Here is a 26,974-nt window from a genome sequence, read left to right as displayed (position 1 = left end):
TGATTTATCAATTACAATTAAAGACAGGGGGTGAGGTGTGCTAGCTTACTGCTGTATCTCCCGACTGTGATCCAGGTGATTAGCCGAGCGATCCCTCTTCACTAGTGATGCTTCAAAGCCCAAATTCTGTTAAAAAAAAAAAAAAAAAAAAAAGAATGACGTTATAATCCCAACCTGCCTTCGACAAAAGACCAAACATCAAAAACAAACATTTATACAAACAAGCACTGATGCTTACCTCAATCAGCCTGATGACATCACGGGGTCCTGTTACCTCCGGGTCATACTTGATGTGGGCTTTGTTGGTTGCCAGGGCAACGGAGGCGTAAACGACGCCCTTCTGTTTCATGAGGTTGGACTCAATCTTGTGCACACAGGAGGCACACGTCATGCCTCGCACCTGTCAGACAGTGCCAGGCCGCTTTGTGAGACATTTTTAAGCTTGCGTGTTGGATAACAGTACTTGTGTTTGACACTTTAACAGGCAGGTTGAACAAATGCGAGGCACAAAGAGTAGTTTGTGATAATTACTCAGTGACCATCTCCACAACACTAGATTGTTCAGCAAATGCAGTGGATTTTACAAAGTTTGTTCTTTCATGTCAAACTGTTATAACATTTCGGTAGATTATTCATCAATAACCAATACGGTGATCATATTGCCTCAGGGGCATTAGGGTCTCATCCTATTCAATCACTTCTCTGCATCTTCCCCCTCTTTCTTAACACAATCTGTCCATCTTCTCCCAGGGGCACAATAGCGGAAGCCGGGAATTGAACCCACAACTTCCAGGCTCTTGCACGCTAGCCCAGCTCCTCAACCACTACACTTAGTGCACTACCAATTCCCCATTTCCACAGCCCTCTCTCTCCCCCTACTTTTCCCCTTTCCTGCCCCCCCCCCCCCCCCCTTCCTCATCTTTATAGTCTAGTCGCATGTCTTTCATCCTCTCTCAACCCTACTCACCACCAGCTCCAGCGAGCCATCCGAGCCGTCGTAGTTCTCCATCACCGAGGCGGTGAAGCCCAGCTCCCTGATGCACTCGGCTATCTTCAGCGGGTCTATGATGCTGGGGTTGAAGCGAACCTCTGCTTTGCTGGCCATCAGAGCCACCAGCACGGAATGCACTCCTGTACACAGACGAGAGCACAGGCAGCGCTGTTAGCAAAGCATGGCTGAGCATAACCACATAGTTCAACTGATGGTCTGATTTTATTTTAACGTCCCCAGTTTTATTGCACTTGGGCCTAACAACAAGCAAACCATCTGTTGGCACAACCAGAGTTATGGTTGTGATTATGGTCAGTCTTGATCCGTCAACAAGTGGTTAACAATCAGCCTCAGGGCAGCTATATCACCAATTAAACAGATGAAACAAGCCATTTAGGGCCTTGAAGAAGTACAAGAGACTTGGGAAAGGGATCTGTCCCTGTGGAAACTACCGTGCTCATTTTTGAGGTTCCTTTCGATGTTGGCCACGCAGGACGCACAGGTCATTCCCCCGACCTGGATGAAGCATTTGGAGTATGTCTGGGCGGTTCCGTTGGCCGGCCCTAGTTCCGAGTCCTCCTCCGTGTCCCTGTCTTTCCCGCTGCCGGAGGATGGAGACAGGGCCTGGCTGCGCAGGGACGGAGGGCTGCTGGAGCTGGCGGGCCTGGGCACCAGGGAATTGGTCTCTGTGAAGTAGAAACAGGCCTGTTGTGTAACTGACATTTAATGAAGACTCACTGACCTGAATATGCACTGTGCTATAGACCCTTTCAACAAGAAAAACAAAAACAATGCTTGAACGTTCTATTTTGTTCCCAATCTACTTCCTCTGCATTAAGATAACATATGGAATGTTAAAACTTTCTTGAATTTCCCAGTCAGTCAGGTCAGTGAGTGAGTGAAGTCAGTCGGGTGGGTGAGTGAGTGAGTGAAGTCAGTCGGGTGGGTGAGTGAAGTCAGTCGGGTGGGTGAGTGAGTGAGTGAAGTCAGTCGGGTGGGTGGGTGAGTGAGTGAAGTCAGGTGGGTGGGTGGGTGAGTGAGTGAAGTCAGGTGGGTGAGTGAGTGAGTGAGTGAGTGAGTGAGTGAGTGAGTGAGTGAGTGAGTGAGCAAGTATGTATCTATCTATCTATCTATCTATCTATCTATCTATCTATCTAAAACGGAAGCCTTGTGGGAACAACTATGATGCTGATAATGGAACTCTTGAAAGGGTCAATAGGGAGGCTGGAGACACAGTCAGCAATGTAATGAATCAATAGAAAGGTCATGAGCTTGGGAAACTTCAATGAACTGTTTTGAAAGAGTCTGTTACAGGAAACTGTATACATAACGACAGAAAGGAATGTAAGACCAGGACAAAGTCCAGCCGATCTCATCAAGCTTCATAAATGCTTAGCTATGAATCATCAGATACCAAAATTAGCAATGTTCTTCCTTATTTTTAATTAGCAAATTTAATGTAAAGTTTCATTGCTACTCTGATGACACATAGCTGTATGTCCCTGCCCTACCAAACGACCCCTCTTAAGTCTTTTAAGTAGAGGAAATGTCAGGAAATGGTTGTGTAAGAATTGTTCTACTGTTAAATGCTGATAAAACAGAATTCTTGGTAGCGAGACCAGCCAAATGCAGAACCATGTATGAAAAAGTGAATGTCAAAGTTGATGACTGTACCATTACTGAAAGCCCAACTGTCATCATTCTTTTTTTTTTTAAAGTATATTTTTTTTGGGCTTTATGCCTTTATTGATAGGACAGTGGCGAGTGACAGGAAGCGAATGGGAGAGAGAGCAGGGGTGGGATCCGGAAAGGACCACGGGGCGGGAATCGAACCCGGGTCGCCGGCATACGGTGCAGGTGCCCCAGCCAGTTGCGCCACAGCTGGGGCCCTGTCATCATTCTTGACTACTATCTTACAGTCCAGTCTCACATTAAGGCCAGGACTTATCACCAGGACTGCATTTTACCTATATTGCCAAAATAAGATCCGTTTTGACATTGAGGGATGCGGACACACTGATTCATGCATTTGTATCCTCAAGGCTGGATTACTGTAATGTCCTGTTGTCTGGTCTTCCTGCCTGTGTAACGAGAAGTCTCCTGCTTGTTCAGAATGCTGCAGCCAAGAGTTCTGACAAAAACTAAGAAATGTAATCACATAAATCCTGTTTGAATTTCTCTTCATTGACTACCTATTCAAGCAAGGGCTGATTATAATATTCTTAACTTACAAAGCTTTAAATGGTCTTGCACCCTCTTATTCGTCAGATCTCATTATCCCCTATTGACCCTTTCAAGAGAGTTCCATTATCAGCATCATAGTTGGCCCCACAAGGCTTCCGTTTTAACATTCCACATGTTGTTATCTTAATGCAGAGGAAGTAGATTGGGAACCAAATAGAACGTTCAAGCATTGTTTTTGTTTTTGTTGTTGAAAGGGTCTATACTCGTGCTCGCCCTCGCCGATCCCTGGATGCTGGTCTCCTGACTATCTCATCCGTTAAAAAGAGATCAACTGGTCACAGAGGTTTTGCTTTCCGGGCACCCTCACTTTGGAATAGCCTTCCACGTCATGTCAGGGAAGCAAGCGCTGTAAACACTTTTAAATCCAGTCTGAAAACATTTATTTTTTTTGAAACACTACGGCCCGGTTTTAAACTTATAATACCACATTGTCTATTCTTTGCCCATTTTCACATATTATAACTATTATTTTAGTATACTTTACAGTTATCAGTGTTTATTTTTATGTTTAATTCAATTATTTATGCTTTATTTTATTTTATGTTTTACTATATTTTATCCTATACATTCAATATATATTTTTACTGATTTTTATTTCTATTTTTATTTTACTTTACTTTTATTTTTATCCATTTCTTCATTTTATCAAATGTGTTGCTCATTTGATTGTTTGACTGATTGTGATTGTGTCTCATTTTATTGAATTTGTTGCCGTTAGCTTGTTTTAACTGTACCAAGTGTTCTGAAACCATAGTCAATGGCGATACTGCACTTTACATAACAATACATTGAATTGAATTGAATTGAATTACCTGGCAAGAAGGCATCAAAGCCCATGTCCTCTATGGCTTCCCTTATCTCCTCCGGCGAGGTCACCAGCGGGTCATACTCAAAGGTGCCCTGGTGTTCGGCCAGCGACACCTTGGCCGACCTCACCCCTTTCTTCTGTGAGATCATGCCCTCGATGCTCTGAACGCAGGAGTTGCAGGTCATGCCCTCGATGTGGATCTCCGCCACGGACACCAGGGGCTGGAGGAAGCTGGCGTCTGGGGAAGAGAGCGGGTGCTGGGGCTGGCGGAGGCTGGCGTCCGGTGGGCACAGTGGGGCAGGGGGCAGAGGGGAGGCGGACGCTGAGCCGGTGGGGGTCGGCCTCGGGTCTCCGTTGACCGTTTGAGTTCGGAACTTGCCGGGCGGAAGGGCCTCGATGGCCCGCTGTAGCGTTGCCACAGTAACCGCTCTGGGGTCATGCTGGATGGTGGCCTGTTCCGTCTCCAGGGAAACCACCACTGAGGTGACGCCAAGCAGCTTGCCGATGTTGTCCTGGATGTTGGTCACACAGGACTGGCAGTGCATGCCCGTGACCCTCAGCAGGCTGGTGACCTTTGCAGGCTGGGCCACAGCGCCCCCCTCAGGCACGGTGGCACTCACCAAGCGCTCCATTTCAGTAGCAGACAGCTGCAATGGCCGAGGCTTTGACTTGACAAAGGCCTTGAAGCCAGCTACGGCTATCTGGCTGATGATCTCATCCACTGTGATAAGGTATGGCAGGTACAGTATTGTGGCCTCTTGGGACTCCAAAGACACTGAAACAGCCAAATGAGAAACATTAAAGGAAATTTAAGAACTGCCTAATTATCTTTATTTTGTAATGTATGTGGCACTCAAGAGATACACGAGCGTATTGGAAAAAACACTTTTGAGTTTAACGTCAGACGAAGATTACACATTTCACACGAGTAACAGCCAACAAGTCCATGCTGGTGTTTTGTCTCATGTAGAAAACAAAAACTGACCACTTACCTTTGATCTTCTCGACGCCATTGAGTTTGCCGATCTTCCCTTCGATGGTGGTGGTGCAGGAGAGACACACCATCCCCTCCACACGCATCCTCACCAGCTCCGCTCCGGAGGAGCGTGCCGCCGGACTGTCCGGAGGGGGGCTGAGGGGGGACAGGGGGGACGTTGCGGAGTCTGGACTGGGTGCGGTGGCCATCGCTGGCGATGCCAGCTTACTCAACACCCCTCCGAGCTGCTCCGTGCCCGTGAGGGAGGACACGTACGTGACCGAGATCCCCAGATCTTCGCCGGCCTCCACGGCGCACAGCACACCCTGGAGCTGGGACAGCGCCGCCAGCGCCTCCTGAAGCGAGTCCGCAGGGACGCCCGTGATTGGGAACATTTGTGTCTCCGTGGCAACAGGCGTTACTTCGGCATCAGCCGCTAGAATGCACTCGAAACCCATGTCGTCGATAGCTTCTGCTAGGGACTCGGGGCTCTGAGATGCATGGTCAAAAACTACTGTGGCATTCTTTAGTTCTAGTGATACCTGTGGATTGTGACAAGAGACCACATATTGATCCAGTACATTTTAGAACTGTACAGTCAATACTACAGCACAGCACTGGAAAATCCCTTGTGTTCACACAAGCAAATAACTCAGCAGCTACGAGAGCATATGGAGCCTTTAAAGTTGTGACACATACTATAAACCGAATCTTGCACAATGGATTTATGAACACTATTGTGACACCTCTACGTTATAGGTCAGAACCACTGACGTTCTGGGAACAGAATCAACCCTTTGCTCTGAGCTCCACGCATGTGGATCTCTCTCTCTCTCTCTCTCTGATTTAACCAAAGCATCACCTGACCTTTGCGCACAAAGCTACAAGTCAGGCCCTCAGTGCTCCAAGCATTCCTCTTTTCTGAGGTTTACTCAACTAAGAGGGGGTTTTAACAAAATGCTCCTCCTCTAGTCATTTCAAGTCACTTTCTACAATAAAACTAGTCTACAATACAAAACTGCGCCACTCAACCACCCTCAGACGTTTAATAGCATTTGCCTGGGATGTCAAAATCAATCTACCCAGCATAGTGCATGCCCAGTACTAAAAAGGCCAAGCCTCAATCAGATGAAGACTATTACATTATCTCCTTGTTCAACCCTTGCCTAGGGGCTTAGCTGCACAAGAAGGGAAAGAGCATGCCAAATTAACAAACAATATGAGGACATCTCAGGGCTAAACACATGAGTGCTTTTCCTCAATTGCCCCACTGCCCCGTGGGGTAGAGGGTAATTACACTCCTTATCTGTCTTTATAGCTCGGAGGTCTATAAAGTGTTCCTGCAGTAACGTGCTGCATTGGCACAATGCTCCATGACACGTCGCCATGGTACCTGCTCGTTAACGTCACCCGTGAGATCATGGACCACTGACGGTAGTGTTTTCACTGAAAAGTAGCCTAGGCTAAACAAATTGGCGTTTGATTGTGTTTTAAAATCAAACTGATCATGCTAGGACCTAGAGACAATAGCCTTGTCTGTGTGACACAAGAAGAGGCTAACAAGGCTAAAAATATTCAATAGCTCTAAGCTACATGTCGACTGATTGTTAGAAAAAACAGAGGGGTGAATAAGAGAATGAACAATGGTGGCCTGAGGGTTATGTGCTCTCTCGTCGCCAGCCAGTGCAACGCAATACAACACAATTCATTTCAGAGGACTGTGTTAACCATCAGCTTTTCAGTAACCAAGGTGTACTTTTCAATGCTTTTTACGTATCAAACAACACCGCAAAACAATTAATATTACAATTTTTACTGACATTTATTAATCTAAATCATTCCCTCCATGCGTTAGTCATGGTTAAAAAAAATGCAATGAGGCCATTACCCGAATGTGGATTACTCCAGGAAGGCCCCCGATTTGCTGCTCAATGGACTGGACACAGGACCCACACGTCATGCCCTCTACCCCCAGGGTCACGCTTTTCACATCTGTCTTCATTGTGCCTAGGGGTGAGCACCACAGAAATTAATATATTGTAAGAATTCTGCCCCTCCTTTGCATAGGACAGCAGTATGGACAGGACGATTAACTCATCTATAAACTATGACAGGCAACTTAACACCTACCAGGATATGACCAAGACACCATAGTAAAATCTGAGTTAAAATCGACAGCAACAACAAATGTCGTTCCCATTTGTCCAACATTTGATGGAAATTTATTAAGAGTAAACCCCTTGAACATGAGGCTGCCTGCACACATTGACACCCTGAACGGGCAGTCTAAACTCCTATCTTTGGGTCCAGAGCATCTGCACCCCTCATCCATCAGACAAAACACCTTAGTAGTGAAAGACCATCACACTTGGACTAGAATGAATGGCGCTGAACTACTATGACAAGAAGCTTCAAATGTCCATACACGTGACTTAGAAGCTTCAAATATCCATACACGTGACAGTTTATACAATCCCACCATAAAACAAAAGGAAAGGGGAAGTTAAATCAGGCATTTCATTGCTGTCATAGTTTCGCTAACGTTACACCCTTCCGTTCATATCCCATTCGACCATCTGCCCACAGGTTATTATTGCCAAAACGTGAGGTTCAAAATTTCTTATTTAACTGAACCTATGTTTAACCTCTTGCGTGTTGCTTGCACAGACCAGTACATGGCCGATTCAGGACAATCCAGAGTTGATACTAGGATGATACTAAATACTAATGATAGCAACTTTACTAACTGCGTACTTATCTTGTACTGTAACGTCAACGTTACATTTTCTAAACACGTTGTTTTTAAAACAACCTACGCATTAATATCACGGACCAGTCAGCTTTAGAAATGTACAGTCAACTCAACTCTTTAGCTCAGATCAAGCAGCCAACGCTGAATTCGGCTGACCCCAGTTGATAAGTTGCCTGTCATACATTATTGACAAGTTAACGTTAGCTACCACAGAAAAAAACACCATCAAAAGTTTATGTTAACAGAATCATGGATCTGTCATTGGTAAACACTAGTCAATAAAGGTAGTTGCTATCTCTAAAACCACACTGGTGACAACAAAATTAACAACTTACCTTGTCAACGCGTGAAGTCAGATTATTACAAAACACACGAACGGACGATTTTGATGGCTGGCTGGCTAGCTAGCATTTACCAGAGCTGACATTAAACGTCGCCGCAAGTTACTTAGCTAGCAAGTTAGCAAGCTAGCTAACTTAATCTGACTACCTCACCATTTACACACTAAAGCTTCCGCAGCATGTTTCATAACAAATCCCATACTGGCAAATTAATCCCATCAGAGGAATGGGCAAGCTGATAACTGTAAAGAAAACGTCCAATCTACTTGTTTTGTCTGATAAAACGGTTTCCAGATGATCAACAAATAGCAAGTAACATTAGCACTTTCGCCCTCTCCTCCTCCAGCCCACTACTCTCCATTCAGTCGCGTGTTCAAGAAAGTCATCGAGCGAGCTCGCGACGCAATGTCTCCCTGCGCAATGACGTGGCAACGCAACCGGAGAAAATCCAGTCTTTCTTCCCCCCACATGACACATCAGGGGCGCTTTTAGAAAATTTGGGCCCTATGACAGACAATAATTCTGGGCCCCCTGTTAATATATAGTATTGTCGGGTGCTCTCTGGGGGCCCCCTGTCAGTGCTGGGCCCTTAGAATCCCCCCCCCCCCCCCCCCCAGTGGCACCTTGCCCCACATTAAAACAATTTTCGGATCTGTAGTGAAAACAATTAGATAGGCTATGGAACACATGTCACAATGTGTTGTAGTTGGTATCAGGTGTCAGGTCTTTAACTCACATGCCATTTAGAACAGTTGTTTTTAGAACACTTTAATTTTGTGAAATGTCATAGCTTAATAACTATATTTACATTTATGATGTCTTAGCCTAATTAAGAGTCTGTTGTAATGTTTTTGTATGTAGCCTATCTCTGGCCTCTTTAATTAATTAACGAATCAAATTATTCTCTGAGAAACTGCTAACTTCTGCTTTTTGATATGGATGAAAACAATCCTACAGTAGGCTAGTTATGGTATATGTTTGATTTCTCAAGTCTCTCTGAGAACTGTGATCAGCAGCACCGGAGCACCACAGGGAACTGTGCTCTCTCCAGTCCTGTTCACCCTGTACACATCTGACTTCTGCTACAACACCGAGTCATGCCACATGCAGAAGTTTTCTGACGATACTGCAAGGGGTGTATCAGGTACAAGCAAGAGGAGGAGTACAGGAGCCTGGTGGAGGACTTTGTGCAATGGTGCAAACTCAATCACCTTCAACTCAACACTTCAAAGACCAAGGAGATGGTGGTGGATTTCCGCAGGTCTAAGCCCGCTCTGCTACCAGTCTCCATTGATGGGGTCAATGTGGAGGTGGTAAGCACCTACAAGTATCTGGGCACCTGGACAATAAACTGGACTGGTCAGCCAACACTGACGCACTCTACAAGAAAGGGCAGAGCAGGCTGTACTTCCTGAGGAGGCTGTGGTCCTTCAATGTGTGCAGCAAGTTCCTCAGGATGTTCTACCAGTCTGTTGCCAGCGTCCTCTTCATGCAGTGGTATGCTGGGGAGGAAGCACAAAGAAGAAGGATGCTGGGCGACTTGACAGGCTGGTAAGGAAAGCTGGCTCTGTAGTGGGAGCTGAACTGGAGTGCATCACTTCAATATCTGACAAAAGGACAAACTGATCAACATCTTGGACAATGAATGTCATCCACTCTACAGTATTAAAAAGCAAAAGAGCTTGATCAGCTGTGCACGCAATAGGACAGCGCTATGAGTCCCATGCGTTTTCCCACCAGCGGAGCTAGTGGGCTAGTTCAAACTTTTGCCAACTTAAAAAAAGCTTAACTCGTTTCACACTGTTCGCCAACAGCAACATCCATCTTCTTTGTTTTCAAGTAGCAGGGAATTCAAGCCAAACCGTTGCAACTCTGCCATCAATCATTATGTTAAGCCCGCCTATAGACTCTATACATGATTTGATTGGCCTGATAGAAGTTTAATTTTTCGAGCTCACAAGCCAAAGGAGAGTTGCTAGACTAGCACTGGAAGCAAATGTAATTTGCTGCCGCTAGGGTGCGTCTAAATTTCTAGGCTAATTGAACTGTTCAGTGCTTCACTAAAGGGAAGAAGAGAGATAGACTTCTCTGCATAGTCTGTCTGCCTCTCCACCCTCTCCATGTTTGAGTACTGACTGCCACTACTGCTTTACTACTGTTTTACTACTGTCCACCTAGTGTTTTTACTGTTTTACTGCTACACTGTTTTTCATGCTATATTAGCACACATGACCAATGGCTTCTGCTACAATACTGAATGGCTGTAACCCTATACCTCAACCTATTCTTGCACTGACATAGTTTTTTATATTTCCTTGTCTACATTATGCTTTACTCTCTTATTTGTCCATATTATTTATGCTGGTCTCTAGACCTTATTCTTGCACTGTTGGACTACTTTTTGCACCTTCACCATGACACTCACTCTCTTGAGCACCTTACCATTTCTTGAATTTCCCCTGGGGATCAATAAAGTATCTATCTATCTATCTATCTATCTATCTATCTATCTATCTATCTATCTACACAGAACTACAGGACTACTGTTGGACTACTTTTTGCACCTTCACCATGACACTCACTCTCTTGAGCACCTCACCATGCACACAGAACTACGGGCCAGTCCCGGCCCTGTCACTGCAAGCGTCTCATGCTTGATTACCCTCAAGCACACTGTGGATTTTTTTATTTAATTTATCTAGTATTTAGTTGTGTTAGTTTTTCTTATCTACTGTCTCTATTGTACAGTGGAGTTTGGTTATATGTTTATACTTATATTTACCATTTCTGCTGTAAGTGCATGTTGTGTGTGATGTCTGTATGCTACTGAGACCTTGAATTTCCCCTTGGGGATCAATAAAGTATCTATCTATCTATCTATCTATCTATCTATCTATCTATCTATCTATCTATCTATCTATCTGTTTTAATAAGAAATAATGGCAGCCTAAAACAAAGGTGAAGAATTGGTGATAGCCTACTTGTAAAGCAAAGCTTTTAAGTTTTAACCATCACATGTTGTGAAGGTATAGCAAAAGACCTCAGTTGTGTTTGGATGTCAGATTGGTTTACTGTTGTTATAGCCTAATGCAAATGGTTCACAAGTGGCATCCCATATCTTTCATCTGAGAAAAAAAATAACTTTTTGAACAGTTTCTGATAATCAATGTTCAGACAAGAACAAAAAATAGGCCTACAAATCATTCATCTTGACTCAGAGCCCTCAGGTGATGTTTTCTTCCAATCAGACCACATAGGCTACCATTTATTTTATTGCTCAAATGAGAACACTAAGTACCATTTTTTATTATTATTATTATTATTATTATTATTATTAATTTATGGCATGAACTATTTTTTTTTCAGTACAGGCAGGTGGCTGACATGAGAATTTTTGACTTTTTTGCCTATTAAAGATCTGAAGTGTCTATGTGCCCATCGTTTCCTAGCCTTGGGGTCGGGACCCCATTGAAATTCAAATGGGGTCGGCTGAGATATTGGGTAGCCTATCTTACAATTGACCAGTACATTACATAAAAATATATACATTAAATAAAAAATATATAAAACCTCTGATGATATCCAAGTTAAGCAACTAATCGGATTCTTCATTACAATCTAGCTATGTAAAAATTAGACATCCCACATGAGATCATCGTAATGCTTGACCAACATTCCAAACAAAGTAACAAAACAACCAGGCGAGTTAGTCAAACAAACAAATTAGCTTGCTAGGACATTTGGGGAAAATACCGCTCTCAGCTGGATGTTACAGCATGAGATGCGCTCTCTCACATAACATGAATGATTGGGGTCGCCAACGTTTTGTGACATCAAAATAGGGTCACCTGCCAGAAAAGGTTGGGAACCTGGGGTAGCCTAACCTCATCAATTCTACACATCTTTACTGCCCCCTGCTGGTTCAATAAGTCCACTGCTAGCTAGAGTAAACAGAAGTGTAATCATGGAAGTGTAGAAGTGTTATCAGTTGAATGACTGCGGCCCAAAGGTCAATGAAGAGTGAATTGTTCTAAAAAATCTGGGCCAACTGACATCCAACTTTGTCAGACACCCTGGTCCACAGATTTAGTCTTGCAATTAGACTACAGATCAGCTAAACATTTGTTCTGGCCTGGCTATAGCCTACCTTCTGTGTCCTATCCAGGAATGTGTTTATTGTTGTAAATTGGCCATCATTATGTTGCTGCATTGTTTCAGGTCCCTCTTGCTCATCATCCTCTGTGTGTGTGTGTGTGTGTGTGTTTGTGTGTGTGTGTGTAGGCTGTGTGCGTGCAAGCATGCATGCATGTGTTTCAAAGCAGAGCAGGATGCAAGTTCATCCAGTAATTAATTGGGTTATCCTTGCTTATGATAACAAATAATATATCACACAACTGCACACAGGCAAATTGGCAGTAGCTTACATTAACCTAATGAGATTATTGTTATCAACAATCTATGTATAGAGACCTATGAGACATGTAGACATTTTTTCATGAAATATATTGGTTTGCAGGCTATGGTAGCGCGGTACAACACAACAATCACTTGAGAATGCCCAAAACCACACACACGTAGACTATGCATTATGATACCTACAAAATTGGTAGAATTAGGTAGAAAACTGGTAAAAAATCTTGAATTTCCCCTTGGGGATCAATAAAGTATCTATCTATCTATCTGTCTATCTAAATTGGGGTTTCACCCGTCTACACCCGTGGCACAGAGATGTGAACCCTCTGATCGACAAACAGCTTTGCTTTCTATCATCTCGGGTGACTGATTAGCCTCGGCTTTGGGAGTAGCCGGTTTCTATGCGGCTCCGCTGTGTGACGTCTCTCTTGACACACTGACCTACTTTACAATTGCATGTGCACTACCGCCCGCCCTCTGTCGCTACGCTCCATGGAATAGTAAACGAATAGTAAACCAATAGTAAACCCTAGCGATTTCATTTCGACGCCTATTTCAATTGTAAAGTCTATTTCAAATGTACAAAAAAAAAAAAACATTGTAAAAATACCATGCAAGTGGGGCAAAGGTTTTGAATGGCTGGTCTTGTTCTGTGAAGGGGTTGTTCAGGCTCACGGCTATGAGGGTGAGTGCCCATATAATAAACGTTTCGAATCCACATCCAAAACTGCTATCGTATTTCATATGTGATTCATAAACCATACTTGTGGTGTAATAAACCCTGACCAGGGGAGACCCAATGTAGTTCAGCCAAATCCATGTTTTTCCCTATTCACGTGCCACTAGAATCCCCCGCCCTCCTCCCTTTCCCGCGTCTGTTCTGTCTACCAAGCTGTTGAATAGCCTAGCTACTGCCGTCTTAGTTAACACCAGAAGTTGGGCTTATTATGGGGCACGGCTGTTAGGTATTTGTGCGCTAACATTCAGGAAAGATCGACTGCGATGCCAACGGGAGTAAATGAGTAAACATAGGCTAGCCTACTACTCATAATAAGACCTTACGATTGATTTGCAATAAGATGTACCTGACGTTTGTCGAGGGACGCTGAAAAATCAAGTGAGTATTTCCTTAGATCTCCATTTGTCTTTGGCAAAGTTTGGTGTCGTTAATTTCTATTCAAGTTGGTGTTAGCAAGTTGGTGACATCTTATTGCAGTAATACATTTCTACAGTTACAATGTATGCGTTCCACTGGTAAGCTATGTCTGCGATATGCGTAGGCTAGTAACGCTAAATGTTCAACGTTAGTGACTGGCTGCTAACTCCGACCTACATAACTTACACTGCCTACATAACGCTAGCACGGGGTAGTTGTGGCATATCGATGCGATCCCATGTGAAATCACAAATGTTGGAAATTTTTCTGCCAATCCTCCTAAAACGGACTTCTTTTTATACTAAAACCAATTTCTTGACATCTCATTATACATTGGTTAGCCCCGTGTGGGTCACGTGTTTGCCATCAGAATTGTTTTCAGATGTCGTCCTATGCAAACTCATTTTATTTTGAATAATGTTACAGGATGATGAAAAGAGCAAGAGTAAACATCACATCAAAATGCCAAGGCTTTCCCAGCGCCGATGGCCGCATTAAAAGACAAAAAACAGAGCTCCTGGGACCCTTTTTGGCACAGAGACCAGCGGAGGACTGGGGCAATTTGCCACATCATGTGGTCCTGCAAATCTTTCAGTATCTGTCCCTGGTGGACAGGGCCAGAGCTTCATCGGTGTGTCGTCGCTGGAATGAAGTCTTTCATATTCCGGATCTGTGGCGGCGATTTGAGTTTGAGCTAAACCAACCGGCCACGTCGTACTTGAAGTCCACACACCCTGATCTCATTCAGCAGATAATTAAGAGGCACGCCCAGCACCTGCAGTATGTCAGCTTCAAGGTAAGGGAGATCACTTGTCATTCCAATCTTGAGACATCTTTGTGTCTCTGAGTTCATGTAGTTTAAGAGGTACGAAAACAACCTCTGTATCGAAGAAGAACAATTTCCACAAGGGGGCGCCAGTTTGTAGGAGAAAAAACGCCACATACCATAATATGGTGTGTGTGTGTGTGTGTGTGTATGTGTGTGTATGTGTGTGTGTGTGGAGGGGGCGGATGTGAACAAGAACTTTGTCCTTGGGTTTACTCAGCCCTATCTGTGTTTTGGCTGTCTGATCTGGTTGCTAAAACCATTCAGCACTGTTTTGGCAGTGGCCCAGATGACAATATGGAGACCTCATAAACATTTAATAGCTGTTGTCCTACAACCTACCCAAAATAGCACGTCTAACAGCAAAGTGAGTGCAATTTAAAATTCTCCAAACTGCTTTACGTTTACATCATTATTTTTTGTGACCTCTAGGTAGACAGCTGCACTGAGTCCGCAGAGGCAGCATGTAATATCTTGTCCCAGCTGGTGAACTGCACCATAAAAACACTGGGTCTCATCTCAACAGCTCGGCCCAGTTTCATGGACGTGTCACAGGTATTACACTTCAGTGGACCACACAGTAAATCATGTGAACATAATGTAATGATGGCAGTGGCAGTGCATTGTGGGTATGTGATTGACACAGTGCTTGTTGGTATAGGTTTCTGTTACTACATGCCTTTGTGCTGTGGACAAAAACTGTTTTTCTAGTTCATCCACAAAGGAAGGCTGTGTGACCGCATAGACACTTCACCTAGTTCAGGAGTGTGTTTGTTAAACGAGACTCATAACCTCAAGTCCAGGTTTCACCCTCCGACTGTTCCTCCTTCTCTTCTTGCAGTCGCACTTTGTGTCGGCACTGACGGTGGTGTTTGTGAACTCCAAGTCGCTGTCTTCCATTAAAATTGACGACACGCCCGTGGACGACCCCTCCCTGAAGGTGCTGGTGGCGAACAACAGCGACACGCTGAAGCTGCTTAAGATGAGCAGTTGTCCCCATGTGTCCCCAGCCGGTAAGTGCTGAGATCTGGCCTCTGACTACTGCTGTGGGCGTGCTGTTAGGACACGCTATCAGGGATAGAGACAGAGGGGGGCATAGAGCCAGAAAGATAGAGGAAAGTGTGTGTGTGTGTGTTTGTGTGTGTGTGTGTGAGAGAGAGAGAGAGAGAGAGAGAGAGAGAGAGAGAGAGAGAAGCGAGGGAGCATAGGAGCATGGTTAATGGTGACTGAATGAGAACAACAGATTTGTTTTCAGTATGGAAATCTCAGAATCACTTTACATTACGCAGCTCTTATTACAATGTAACTATTTAATCTAATGTGGTACATCCAGGGACAAAGAGCAGCAGCACATTTAACACTCTGTAATTTAATAATTAAAAGTGCCGTGAAGGATAGAGGTAGGGAGGTGGGTTAGGGTGGAGACAGTAGGTCATATCGGTACAGGACCAAACAGGACAGTAAGTGTGTTCCAGTGTTTGGGCAGGGTTCATGTTGTCACAAAGGTTGCCATGGAAAACATTCTCAAACACCCTTTCACAGACCAGAACTGACAGTATGTGTTTGGCAGTATTACCACATACGCAAATGAGACCAAATTAAATGTATAAATATGATAACAATGTCAAAATCTACATGGCTGAGTTTGCAAGAGTAGACGCTATCTCCTTTTTAACATAAATGTCTTTTTTACTTTTTTACTTTAACTTCATTAATGTACTTTTTATAGCACACAAGTTAAAAACCAATAAACACACTCTTGGCTGTGTAAATAATCATTTTAAAAAAGTGGTTTGGACTGGATCATACACAATTCTAGCCAATCAACATATCCCGTCTGATACACAAAACAAAAGGGAAGATGATTTAATTGGCTATTGAGCTCAGATATCAACAACCCTTTTGCTGGAATTGCAGACTGCACCTTTGAAAGTTATCATTATTGCTATTAAATAACGATCGTTCTGTCTGGGAAACCCCCCTTCCCCTCACACCTGTCTCAGGTATCCTGTGTGTGGCTGACCAGTGCCATGGCCTGCGAGAGCTGGCTCTCAATTACCACCTGCTGAGTGATGAGCTGCTGCTGGCGCTCTCCTCGGAGAAGCACGTCCACCTGGAGCACCTGCGGATCGACGTGGTCAGCGAGAACCCGGGCCAGACGCACTTCCACGCCATCAAGCGCAGCAGCTGGGAGGCGCTCGTCAGCCACTCACCCAAGGTCAACATCGTCATGTACTTCTTTCTGGAGGAGGAGGAGTTCGAGCCTTTCTTCCGCGAGGAGACGCCCGTCACGCACCTGTACTTCGGCCGCGCCGTCAGCAAGGACATGCTGGGCCGCATCGGGCTCAACTGCCCGCGGCTGGTCGAGCTGGTGGTGTGCGCCAACGGCCTGGAGCCGCTGGACGAGGAGCTGATCCGCATCGCCGAGCGCTGCAAGAATCTGACGGCCATCGGCCTGGGCGAGTGCGAGGTGACGTGCAGCGGCTTCATGGAGTTCGTCAAGAAGTGCGGGGGCCGGCTCACGCAGCTGTCCATCATGGAGGAGGTGCTCATCCCCGACAACAGCTACAACATGGAGCAGGTCCACAGCGAGGTGTCCAAGCACCTGGGCCGCCTGTGGTACCCCGACATGATGCCCACGTGGTAGGCCTGTGGTACCCCGACATGATGCCCACGTGGTAGGCCTGTGGTACCCCGACATGATGCCCACGTGGTAGGCCTGTGGTACCCCGACCCCCCGGTTACACACACACACAACACACACACACACACACACACACACACACACACACACTCTCATGTGTACATGCGTACACCTTACATACTGTACATACTGGACATCCCCATCATCACACTTAGAGGACACAGACTATGACTTTGCTGTTCCGGAACTCCTTTGTGTGGTTGCCCTGTAGAAATTTGCAGAGATTTCTTTTTTTCTATTCATGTTGGTCTCTGTGGCTTATGTGTCTGTGAGATTGAAATGAAAGAGATGGGTTTGTGGACGTTTGATGGTCAGTGATGTCGGTTATATGTAATGACCTATTCTGTCTGCTTAGATAGAATTAGGTTCTGTATTTTCTGTCTTTTTCCAGTTATAATTATGCTTTGATATGCATCTGTTTACTATTTAATTAGACATTTCACTGTGTGAAATAATTGGTACGGCAATCTATCAAGTGGATTATATCTTTTTAAAACTTGTACATATTTATGTTATATGTCTTGTTTCATGAATAACATTTGATATTCTTGTTAAAAATCTTTTAACGGCAGACTTTTAAAGCTTGAGGTGTTAAAGAAATCTGTGCATTTACATTTTACAATTTAGACACAATGTCTATCATTAAAAAAAATGTCATAGAGGTTTATACTGCACCTTAAGCAAATGCATTTTTTTAATGTAAGATTTTGTATGTGTAGTTATCTGACAGTGCACTATTTTACTTGAAGCTGCCGAAAACAAAGCAAAGGGATGCTCATATTTTCTCTTTTGAAAAGGGGAGTCAGTTTTTAATATTAAGGGACACCTTTCTGTTTCAGCTGTTCCACCACATTTTGTGTTTGCCTTTTGTGCAAATGTGATGTTTGTTTGGTTGTGCCATGATCACAGAACATACTTTCTTTTTTTTACTAGGGTTTCCTACCTCCTTGTAATTAAGAAAATACGTTTCTGTGAACTGACATGTATGTTAGTAGCTAGTCAGTAAAAGACCATATCTGAGAAACTGCAGAAAATAAAATTGTACTTTTGACACTGGACTGGGTTTGTGTTCACTTGTGCCCCTACAGGGACGTTTTATTTCGTTAATCGCTTGCAGTACTAGCAGTACACAGTAGATGGCAATGGCACTCTATCACTCCACTGAGTGACATCATTACGTAAAAATGCAATGAGTTCTGCAAATAGAATCAGCTCAAGAGTGAGAGTGTAGCCTCCTCGCTCCTTTTATTAAGAGTCAGAGCTACAGAGGACACTTCAATTACATTCTGCGAGGCCGAATCGTAAAAGGTGAGCCTTTTCCCAATCCATCACCAACACCGTTCCTTTTGGCTGCAAGAAAACCCGCGCGCTCATCATAGACCTCCCGCACTTGAGTGCGAAGCGCGTCAGAGCAACGTCAGCGGGACAATTAAGCATTCTGATGCAGGGGAGGATGATCTTTCATGCCTGGCCGTGGAATTTCACACTCGGCACATCTGTACGTCTAACAATTAAAAATGTAACGCAGAGCAGAATTAATCCATCCGACCCCACAACAAAACACACACCACACAGGCGCGCACATCCTAACTGGAAGAAACCTGAAACCTGGGTGTTTATTTTATTTTATTATTATTATTATTTGAAGGGAGGGGGGGGGGGTTGATGGTCTGTCACCATCCCGCGCAACATGCTCTCAATATGGATACATGAACCAAAAATACCAGAACATTACGTAACATCTGCAAACCGCAATTATTTCCTGAGCTGCTTGGAGCCCCAGTGAATACAAATTGGCTCTGCATGTTGCCGAGGGAAGAGAAGGAGCGCTGTAAGTGAGGAAGATGGATATGGCTAATGCCTCTGCCAAGCATTTCCTGTTCAAGTTTTTCTTATGTGTCAGCAATGAGTTGAATCGATCAATGGAGACAGATCTGTTTTTTTTCAGTGCTTTGAAAGCTACTGGTGGCTTCTGAAAAAGCCTTAAGGAAGTAACAGGTTTCCTGTAATGCTTTTATCCAGGAAGACTAGAACATTAAAACATATACAACAGGATACTCCATTTAAAATGGAGTGTCAGCTGCAGCAAACTGGCACAAGGCACAGGAATTAAATTCATCTTTACACATAAATATTTTTTGCCTCCTTGTCCAAAAAAAAAAAAAAGCCGTATTTGTAGTTGTCGCTGGTGGTATGTGCAGTGTAGCTCAGATATCCTTCAAAAGCATCTTTCCCTGTGTACAAAACATTAAAAGCAATTCTATATTTACCAGACAACAACAACAAAAATGAAGTCATACGAAAATAACGCTCAGCGTGTTTCCTCTCCCATTCTTTCACTTCTTCTCCGTGTCCCCCTGGGGCTCTCCCACACCCCAGAGAGATGTCCTCCGGGATGGCGCCCCTCTTCCTGACGGCTGATGCCCAGTCCTGTCACAGTTTTTTTGGAGAAGCTGGGTGCCGATGGGGCTGGGGTGTGGTGGGGCTATGCCAGTGTGGGTGAGGGTGGGGGTGAGGGCGAGGAGAGGGTGAAACGAGGGTCGTTCGGGGCTGCCGAGGCGTTGATCGGGATTGGCTCCTCCAGGGAGGGGGGCATGCGGTCCAGCTGCCGAGCGAACAACAGAGGGGAGGGCGCCAGCGTTCCCCTTAGAACCTGCACTATGTACCTGAGAGATGGAGGAAGGGGGGGAGAGAGAGAAAAGGAAGAGAGAGATGGTGTGAGAGATGGAGACGGGTGAGGGAGAGAGAGAGAAAGCAAGAGAGAGGGAGGTGGAAAGACAGAGAGAGAGAGTTATTGAAGGAAGAGAGAGAGAGCGAGAGGGATGAGTGATTTTGATAAGAAACAGAGGCAAATGGGAAGAGGAAACAGGGCAGTGAACGGCAGCAAAGAAATAGAGAAACAAAAATTGAAAGACAACAGGAGAATGCAAATGGAGGAGTATATGATAGCAAGAGAGCAAAAGAGAGAGGGAGAGATGGAGAGAGAGAGGGAGGGAGAGAGAGATGGAGGGAGAGAGGGAGGAAGGTGAGGGGGGGGGGGGGAGAGCAGGTGAGAAAATAAGCCAGTGGATATGATGCTGGTCTGACTGCCAATGAGAAGCGTGGTGAACAGGAGGCCAGTGCTGCTCTGCATGCCTGAGAGGCCAAATCAGCCCCTCCTGACCTGGTCTACATCACACACACTTACGGGGGTGGGGCGCACATGCTCAGAATACACAAGCCAAGGGTGTGTGTGTGTGTCTGTGTGTGTTCACATGTGTGTGCCTGTTTAATGTGAAGGGGGGGCTGAGGACAACGTTCATTAAAGCTCATTAAAAAGGTCATCCCACTACAAACACAGACCTGAAGGTTATACCCAAAGGACTTTACATCTTTTGTCCTACATACAGTACAATTCAGGTTCATTTGCATCAAAGTAAAGAGACCCCCAGTGCCTGCTCCTTTAACAAAAACAAAAGCTCAATGTCAGCCAGGGGAAATGAGAGAAGGGTGGCGTAGGGAAATTACTTGGGCAGCAGAGCCACGACGATGGTGATGAGGCACGTGAGGTAGAACATGGGGTCGGCCATTTGCTGCTGCATGATCCAGTAGGGGTTGGACGGAGGGTTGCAGGTCACGCAGATGGCACTGTAGGCCAGCGTCACGCCAAAGTACAGCAGCACACTGCCCACCATCACTACCCAGTGCACCACCGTCTGAAAGAGGACGAGTCAAAGAGAGAGAGAGAGAGAGAGAGAGAGGACAGAGAGAGAGGGAGGGAGGAAGAGAGAGAGAGAGAGAAAGAAGGACAGAGAGACCGGGGAATCAGAGAGGATGTTTCTGATCGTTATGCAATCATCTTTTCTATTCCAGTGGACACGGAGTGAGTTGAGTTAAAAAGTTTAAAAGGGCCTTCGAATCTGGGATCTTAACACTGGTTTGCATCATACGGTGTCAGTGGTATTTATGTTTCTTTGTTTATCTCATCATACGGTGTCAGTGGTATTCATGTTTGTTTGTTTATCTCATGTTTAAGCTAATCACAGTATTTGACTCTAGGCTGGGAGCATTTGAGAGATTGGGTGTAATAAAATGGTTGATCCAGGAAGCTACTCACCCATGCATTTATCTCTATGGCTAGATGAAGGATTATAGTAAACAGAGACACTGTATTTATTGGGTTTCCGAATGCGAAGATGTCGATGTCAGAGCCCTGGTAGGTCTTGGGAGGGACAAACAAAAAAGACAAAATTAGAAGAAAAATGATGAAGGGGCAGAGATCAGCTGGGGATTGTCTGAAGAAACGCAACTTAATTGTTTTTCCCCGACTCACCAAATATGGGATGAAGAAGCAGACCAGGCTCTGATAAAAGGCATCCGACATGCCGATCCAAAAGGCGGAGCGTCTGTACCCCTGCAAGTAAGAGCAGCAACCCCTCTGGTCATATCGTGTCCCACAGCAATATCGCACAGCTGTCGGTTGTTGCTAGTAATGTTATTTCCCTCTTGTTGTGTTATCTTTGCTAATTCTATTTCTGACTCGCTCAATTCAATATCTGGTGGTCTGGCAACAAGAGTTTGAGAGCAGGGGAGCATAATGGAACATGCAGACAAGGCCAAATGTGTTCAGCAAATCTGTCTTTGATTGCTTTTCCTTCCATTGATTGACAAACACCTGGATAGGAGCGTAGGTAGCAATTGTAGGGCCCCTGGAAATTCAGATTTCTGTTTTTTCGAATCCCCCATCCGCCCACACACACACACCCTTTATTTGCCCCTATATAGACAGCAATCAATAACAAAGTGTGTGTGTGTGTGTGTGTGTGTGTGTGTGTGTGTGTGTGTGTGTGTGTGTGTGAGTTTAACTACACACCGCAGAGTGCTGACCAATCTTGTACAGCTCAGGGATGGAGAGCAAGGTTGTCGCGGAGACGTCTTGGTCCATGATGCCGTGCATGATTGGGGGCACAGAGGTGAAGAAGAGGTTGAAAAAGATCATGAGCCAGTAGTCGATCATGGCCGTGCCAGAGAACCCGCAGTAGAACTGGTACCAGAACAGCAGGGCCACGTACGCCTGGGGAACCATGGCAAACGACAGGAGAGAAGGATGACGAAGAACAGGAGAGAGGAGGATGTTGTTACAGTAAACAAATGTGCTAGTATTGATGGTGAGAACTGATGGTGAAGAGCAAATGGACAGATGAACAGCACTTTTATGATGGAGAGAGAGAGAGCATACAAGTGCATCTGGAGAGAGAGGACACAGGTGCATCTCCAAACATTGGAACAGCATGGAACAGTTAATCTTTTCCTGTAATTTATGGGCTTTTTGAGATGCACCTGTATGTGTTTTCTGATTATGTTGTTTATGAGTTATCTATGTATTTTTTTATAGTATATCCTGCAATACAGCAATACAGTATGTACCTGTAGCAATTTTGTTTTCTGGCACTAATATATTCCCCTAATTAGGTATTTTATGCTAGTGATATAAATACACAAAAACACATTTTTATTTATAATCAAACACATTTTATTTTCAAACTGATAATTATAACCTCTGAGGGCATTTACCAAGTTCTTGTAGAAGAAGTAGATGACCATGTTTGACAGTCTGGAATAGCACCAGTGCCCATGAACCAGAAGTAGCTTCCTCAAGTGTTTGAAGCGAGAAATCGCAAAGTCGCTGGCCATGACAGCCTGTGAACAAGAAGCCACATTATTGTTTTTTTTTTTTTTTCTGTTATTTCCGAATCGTGACATGCCTTTTAAAAAAAAGAGAGAGCATTTAAGATCTGGTGAATCATGGACAGGCACAATTAGAGCAGCTTCGCATCGGAGCATGAAAGCCTTGTGGGTGAGTCAGGTGATACACCCAAGCCAAGAAAAACAGAAGTATGTAAAAAAAAACCTGCCTCCCTGAGTGAAGGGATGTGTGTGTGTGTGTGTGTGTGTGTGTGTGTGTGTGTGTGTGTGTGTGTGTGTGTATGTGTGTTTGTATGTAAGTGTGAGATGGGAGAGTGGTGGTGGTGGTGGTGCTGTGTAACTGCTAAAGGCCCCGAAGGTGAATACAAACCTGCATCCCCTCTTGACCAGATATTCCGATACCAACGTCAGCAGCCTGGATCATGTTCACATCATTCGCTCCGTCACCTGCAGATAAAGCATTAAAAAAGAAAGAGAGAGAGAGAGAGAGAGACAGAGAGGGAGAGGAGGGGAAAAAAGAAAGGTTTTAAAAGAAATCGTTGCCATGGCAACCTTTTCTCTTTTCTTCCTCTTCTTCCTCTTTTTTTTTCAAATTACACGACGAACACACAAACAGCTTGTCAGGGCTGGAGAGGGTATCTTCAAACGAGGCAGCGAACAGTGAAAAAGCCAGAGTAGATGCTCTGGCTCTCTTAGGCAGAGTCAGAACTCTAAGCGTCACTCTCCTTTGATCCCTCCAATAAATAAATAAATAAATAAATACATAAATAAATAAATAGAAACAGCGGGGTGTTTGTAGTTAGCACAGAGCTAACACTAATTACCGATGGCAAGGGTCATGACCTGAAGCTTGTCGCGCACCAGCTTGACCACGGTGCTCTTCTGCAGGGGCGTCACCCGGCAACAAAGCACCGAGCGGCAGCGGCGGCACAACTCCACAAACTTTGACCTCAGGTCCTCCTCCTCAAGCACCATGCCAAGCGTCCGTCCGTCAATCATCAGGCCAATGGTGGGGTCCTCGCCCAGGCCCATGGACCCCTGGCCCCCGAAAGTCTCAGCAAAGCCCCTGCAGTCCGCGTCCGGCCCGTACCTCCTCACCTCCTCCAGTGTGCACTCCAGGGTGGACCTGCACACGGCCTGGAAGACAAAGCAGCAGCACTTTCAGGAACTCGTCTCCCCATTGCCTCTTTACCACATGCCCGCCTGCCCACCCTGCGGATATTTGTGGGTTGTTATCGTGTCCAAATGGGAAATCCTTCTCCCTGCAGATCCCTGTCAATAATCACCAGTAAACAGTAGCGGCACAAAACCCTGAGTCTTTTGGTACAGTCTGGGTTGTTATCAAGTGATGCTCTCCCTCTAGACCCAGTCCGCTGCCGCTGCGCCAAACTCTGGGACCATTTATGTCCAATATAGCCGCAATGAGTGACGGTAGCCTAAGGACTTCTGTTGTAATGAAGATATTTGGGTTAGGTCTATTGAAATACTGTTTATTGCCTGACTGTTCTGTGTAGTCCAATGCCTCTGCAGATTAATTGGGCGTAGGACAAATACTTTGAGCTGTTTCTGCAGTTTCTAGTTCTCCCCCACAGCTGGTCCTCAGCAAAGGAAGTCTGGTCAGAAGAGGAGAGAGAAGAGCTGTGACTATTTGAACCCTGTCTGGACTGAGCTTGAGAAAAACGTGGCGAAGCACTCCAGCTTTGAGTTGCACACAGTGTACTTTCAATATGGGACAAGGATTTAATTATATAATAACTAACAAACTGATTCAATTAGACCCCATCTCAAGTAAGCCCGAGAGGAATGCACTGTGTCTGGGTAAGAAAAAAAAAGAAGACAAAAAAAGAAAGAAGAAGGGAAAAAATGAGAACAGTTTTCTGCTCTTCCAGATCTGTGGAAATGGGATTATGGTTCACCAAAATGAGAAGCTCATTGCAGCCAATTCTGCTTTGCTTTAGTCTTTCCATTAAAAGGCTTTGACGGTGACATGTTAGATTTGCCAAACGGGGGAAAAGGCTGTTACGGGAATATGAATGCATTTTAATGAGGAATGTATTTTAGTCCTCGATGTGACTCTCTCTTTAAACCAATCATCTTCTGACCCCCGAATCAACCAGCACCCACACACAGAGCGAGACTTTGAGCTCGCTGTGCAACCACTGAGGCCACCGAGGAGGACAGGGAGCACTTTGGCTTGGCTATGGACATCAGACAACACTATTTTGGTATCAGCACAATTTCAAACACTCTCCATTAAACCTTTGCGTCGGGGCCAAAAAATCGATACAGAGGGATGAGACGCAAAAAAAACCGAAAGTGCAGCGGGGGCGCTTTTAAACAGAGCGAGCGAGCGAGCGAGGGAGGGAGGGGGCAAGGGAGGGAGGGAGGGAGGGTGTGGGGCACCTTGTTGTCTGTGTTGAGAGTGAACACCAGGTCTCTGTGGTCCAGCAGCTTGCAGGAGTAGGCGATGTTGACGGCTGTCTCGGGCTTGTCCCCGGTCAGCACCCAGACCTGCATGCCAGCCTCCCGCAGGGCTTCGATGGTTTCTGGAACATTCTCCTGGAGACGATCTTCAATTCCTGTGGCTCCTGTGTCCAGAGTAATGCTTTTTTACTACATGAACTAACGACAAAGACATCAAGGTCTCTCTCTCTCTCTCTCTAACACAGGCACAGACAGACACTCACACACAAACAGATGCACAGACACACAAATACACACAACACACACACACACACAAATAGATGGATGGACACACAGAGACACACACACACACACACACACACACACTCACACCCACCACCTCAAGCACCCTACAGCCATGGAATTGAGGTTATGCAGAAAGATGACAGGCTTATAAAAGACAAACAGGCCACCGCACAGGACAGGAGCGAGGGCTGGATTTTGTCATAGGCACAGATATCGTGCCCTTGGTTCACCTATCAGAGTTAGGCTCGTCTCCAGCTGCACAGCAGTGTCCATAAGAAGCTCCTCTCTGTTCTCGATGGCTGATATCGCTTGCTGTCTTACCAATGACCAGTCTTCGTACTCCTTCTGACTTACAACCTGAGAAAGAGTAGGACGTTAAGAGTTTGGAGGAGAAAAAGCAGGATGGAGAGAGAGAGAGAAAGAGAGGATAAAACGCACAAAGATGAAAAAAAATAGTATGCTAATAAATACATTTCACTGTTATGCTAATGGTAACACAAGGTTTATACTGTTGACTCCATCACGTAGTTTTGTGTGAACTAACCTTTTTGGCAAAGCACAGAGTGCGCAGCCCATCTCGGGCATACATGTCCAGATGTCTCTGTGTGCTACTGCAGACACGCTTCCTGAGCTCACGCTGAGACACGCTCTCTGCAGTCAAGAGAACATTTCCAGTGAGAAGATATGGAGAAAAAAACTGTATTGTCAGTCACTGTACTGAAAGACATTTATAGGTGCTAAAAAGTCCCATAGACAACGATATACAATGATATTATAGCAGCAGCATAGACAAAGCAATGATCTAAATACAGGCAATTATGAATTTTACATTTGGATAAATTCCACGAATTAACTGAATAACGATCAGCATCCAAAAAGCCAAACAATAATTGACTTGGAGATGAAACAGCCAGCGTTGCATTTCAGGCACACCCTAACGATTCCAGCGAGAACTCCACAGGGACATGTTAAGACATCTTCACACAGAGCTCGAACAGAGAAGCCGAGTCGATAACCTAATCAGTGGTGTGAATGTGGCTACACAAAGCTCATTGGTAATCAATCGAGAAACCCTCTCCCTCAGAGGTCACGGTGAGGAGGCGAGGAAGTGTCATCCGTACCGCCAGCAGGCTCGCCCAGCAGCTCCATGACAGCGGAGTCGGCTCCTTTGGTGTAGAGGAGGATCTCGCGTGTGCGCGGGTGACGCACCAGCACCGACATGCGCTTTCGGGTGGAGTCGAAAGTCAGGATGTCGATCACCTCGTAGGTGAGAAGGGCGCCGCGGGGCAGGCGGACGGTCACGCGGTCCGGCGTACGCTCCAGGAGGGTGAAGCCGTAGGCCCTCGCCGCGTGCACCAGGGCCGCCTCG

General features: G+C 45.2%; 3 protein-coding genes across 9 annotated transcripts in view; 1 reads left to right on the top strand and 2 right to left on the bottom strand.

Annotated features, from left to right (window-relative positions):
• The window catches only part of atp7a (ATPase copper transporting alpha), a 35,233-nt gene extending 26,726 nt beyond the window's left edge, over positions 1–8,507 (bottom strand). Inside the window, exons 1-8 of the mRNA XM_042073876.1 lie at positions 8,107–8,507; positions 6,908–7,026; positions 5,036–5,561; positions 4,048–4,818; positions 1,444–1,677; positions 968–1,131; positions 239–400; positions 50–126 (exon numbers count right to left, since the gene is read on the bottom strand). Of these exons, the coding sequence (XP_041929810.1) occupies positions 50–126; positions 239–400; positions 968–1,131; positions 1,444–1,677; positions 4,048–4,818; positions 5,036–5,561; positions 6,908–7,021 (2,048 nt within the window). The 5' untranslated portion in view covers positions 7,022–7,026; positions 8,107–8,507. The remainder of the gene's footprint in view (positions 1–49; positions 127–238; positions 401–967; positions 1,132–1,443; positions 1,678–4,047; positions 4,819–5,035; positions 5,562–6,907; positions 7,027–8,106) is intronic.
• Positions 8,508–13,385: 4,878 nt separating this feature from the next.
• On the top strand, positions 13,386–18,267 carry fbxl3l (F-box and leucine-rich repeat protein 3, like). Of its 3 annotated transcripts, none has more exons than XM_042074062.1 (6): positions 13,386–13,642; positions 14,108–14,477; positions 14,940–15,062; positions 15,349–15,520; positions 16,511–17,119; positions 17,190–18,267. In XM_042074062.1, exons 2-6 carry the CDS (start codon positions 14,109–14,111, stop codon positions 17,222–17,224), a joined length of 1,308 nt encoding a protein of 435 aa, XP_041929996.1. In that variant the 5' UTR covers positions 13,386–13,642; position 14,108; the 3' UTR covers positions 17,225–18,267. The 3 variants fall into 3 exon arrangements, with proteins under 3 accessions (XP_041929996.1, XP_041929995.1, XP_041929994.1); XM_042074061.1 differs by having other exon boundaries at positions 17,155–18,267; XM_042074060.1 differs by having other exon boundaries at positions 16,511–17,191; positions 17,227–18,267.
• Positions 18,268–18,853: 586 nt separating this feature from the next.
• atp10b (ATPase phospholipid transporting 10B) overlaps positions 18,854–26,974 on the bottom strand; it is a 29,183-nt gene continuing 21,062 nt past the window's right edge. For all 5 annotated transcript variants that reach the window (XM_042074044.1, XM_042074043.1, XM_042074046.1 and 2 more), the window contains 12 exons: positions 26,727–26,974; positions 26,150–26,256; positions 25,836–25,962; positions 25,300–25,484; positions 23,721–24,033; positions 23,267–23,343; positions 22,765–22,890; positions 22,064–22,264; positions 21,524–21,604; positions 21,308–21,412; positions 20,719–20,906; positions 18,854–19,877 (listed from right to left, as the gene is read on the bottom strand). The exon at positions 26,727–26,974 is cut by the window's right edge and continues 314 nt beyond it. In XM_042074044.1, coding sequence (XP_041929978.1) covers positions 19,697–19,877; positions 20,719–20,906; positions 21,308–21,412; positions 21,524–21,604; positions 22,064–22,264; positions 22,765–22,890; positions 23,267–23,343; positions 23,721–24,033; positions 25,300–25,484; positions 25,836–25,962; positions 26,150–26,256; positions 26,727–26,974 — 1,939 coding nt within the window. In that variant the 3' untranslated portion in view covers positions 18,854–19,696. The remainder of the gene's footprint in view (positions 19,878–20,718; positions 20,907–21,307; positions 21,413–21,523; positions 21,605–22,063; positions 22,265–22,764; positions 22,891–23,266; positions 23,344–23,720; positions 24,034–25,299; positions 25,485–25,835; positions 25,963–26,149; positions 26,257–26,726) is intronic.

Source organism: Alosa sapidissima, chromosome 20, assembly GCF_018492685.1.
Source record: "Alosa sapidissima isolate fAloSap1 chromosome 20, fAloSap1.pri, whole genome shotgun sequence".
Lineage (NCBI taxonomy): Eukaryota > Metazoa > Chordata > Actinopteri > Clupeiformes > Clupeidae > Alosa > Alosa sapidissima.
This window is presented reverse-complemented; position numbering and strand designations above follow the sequence as displayed.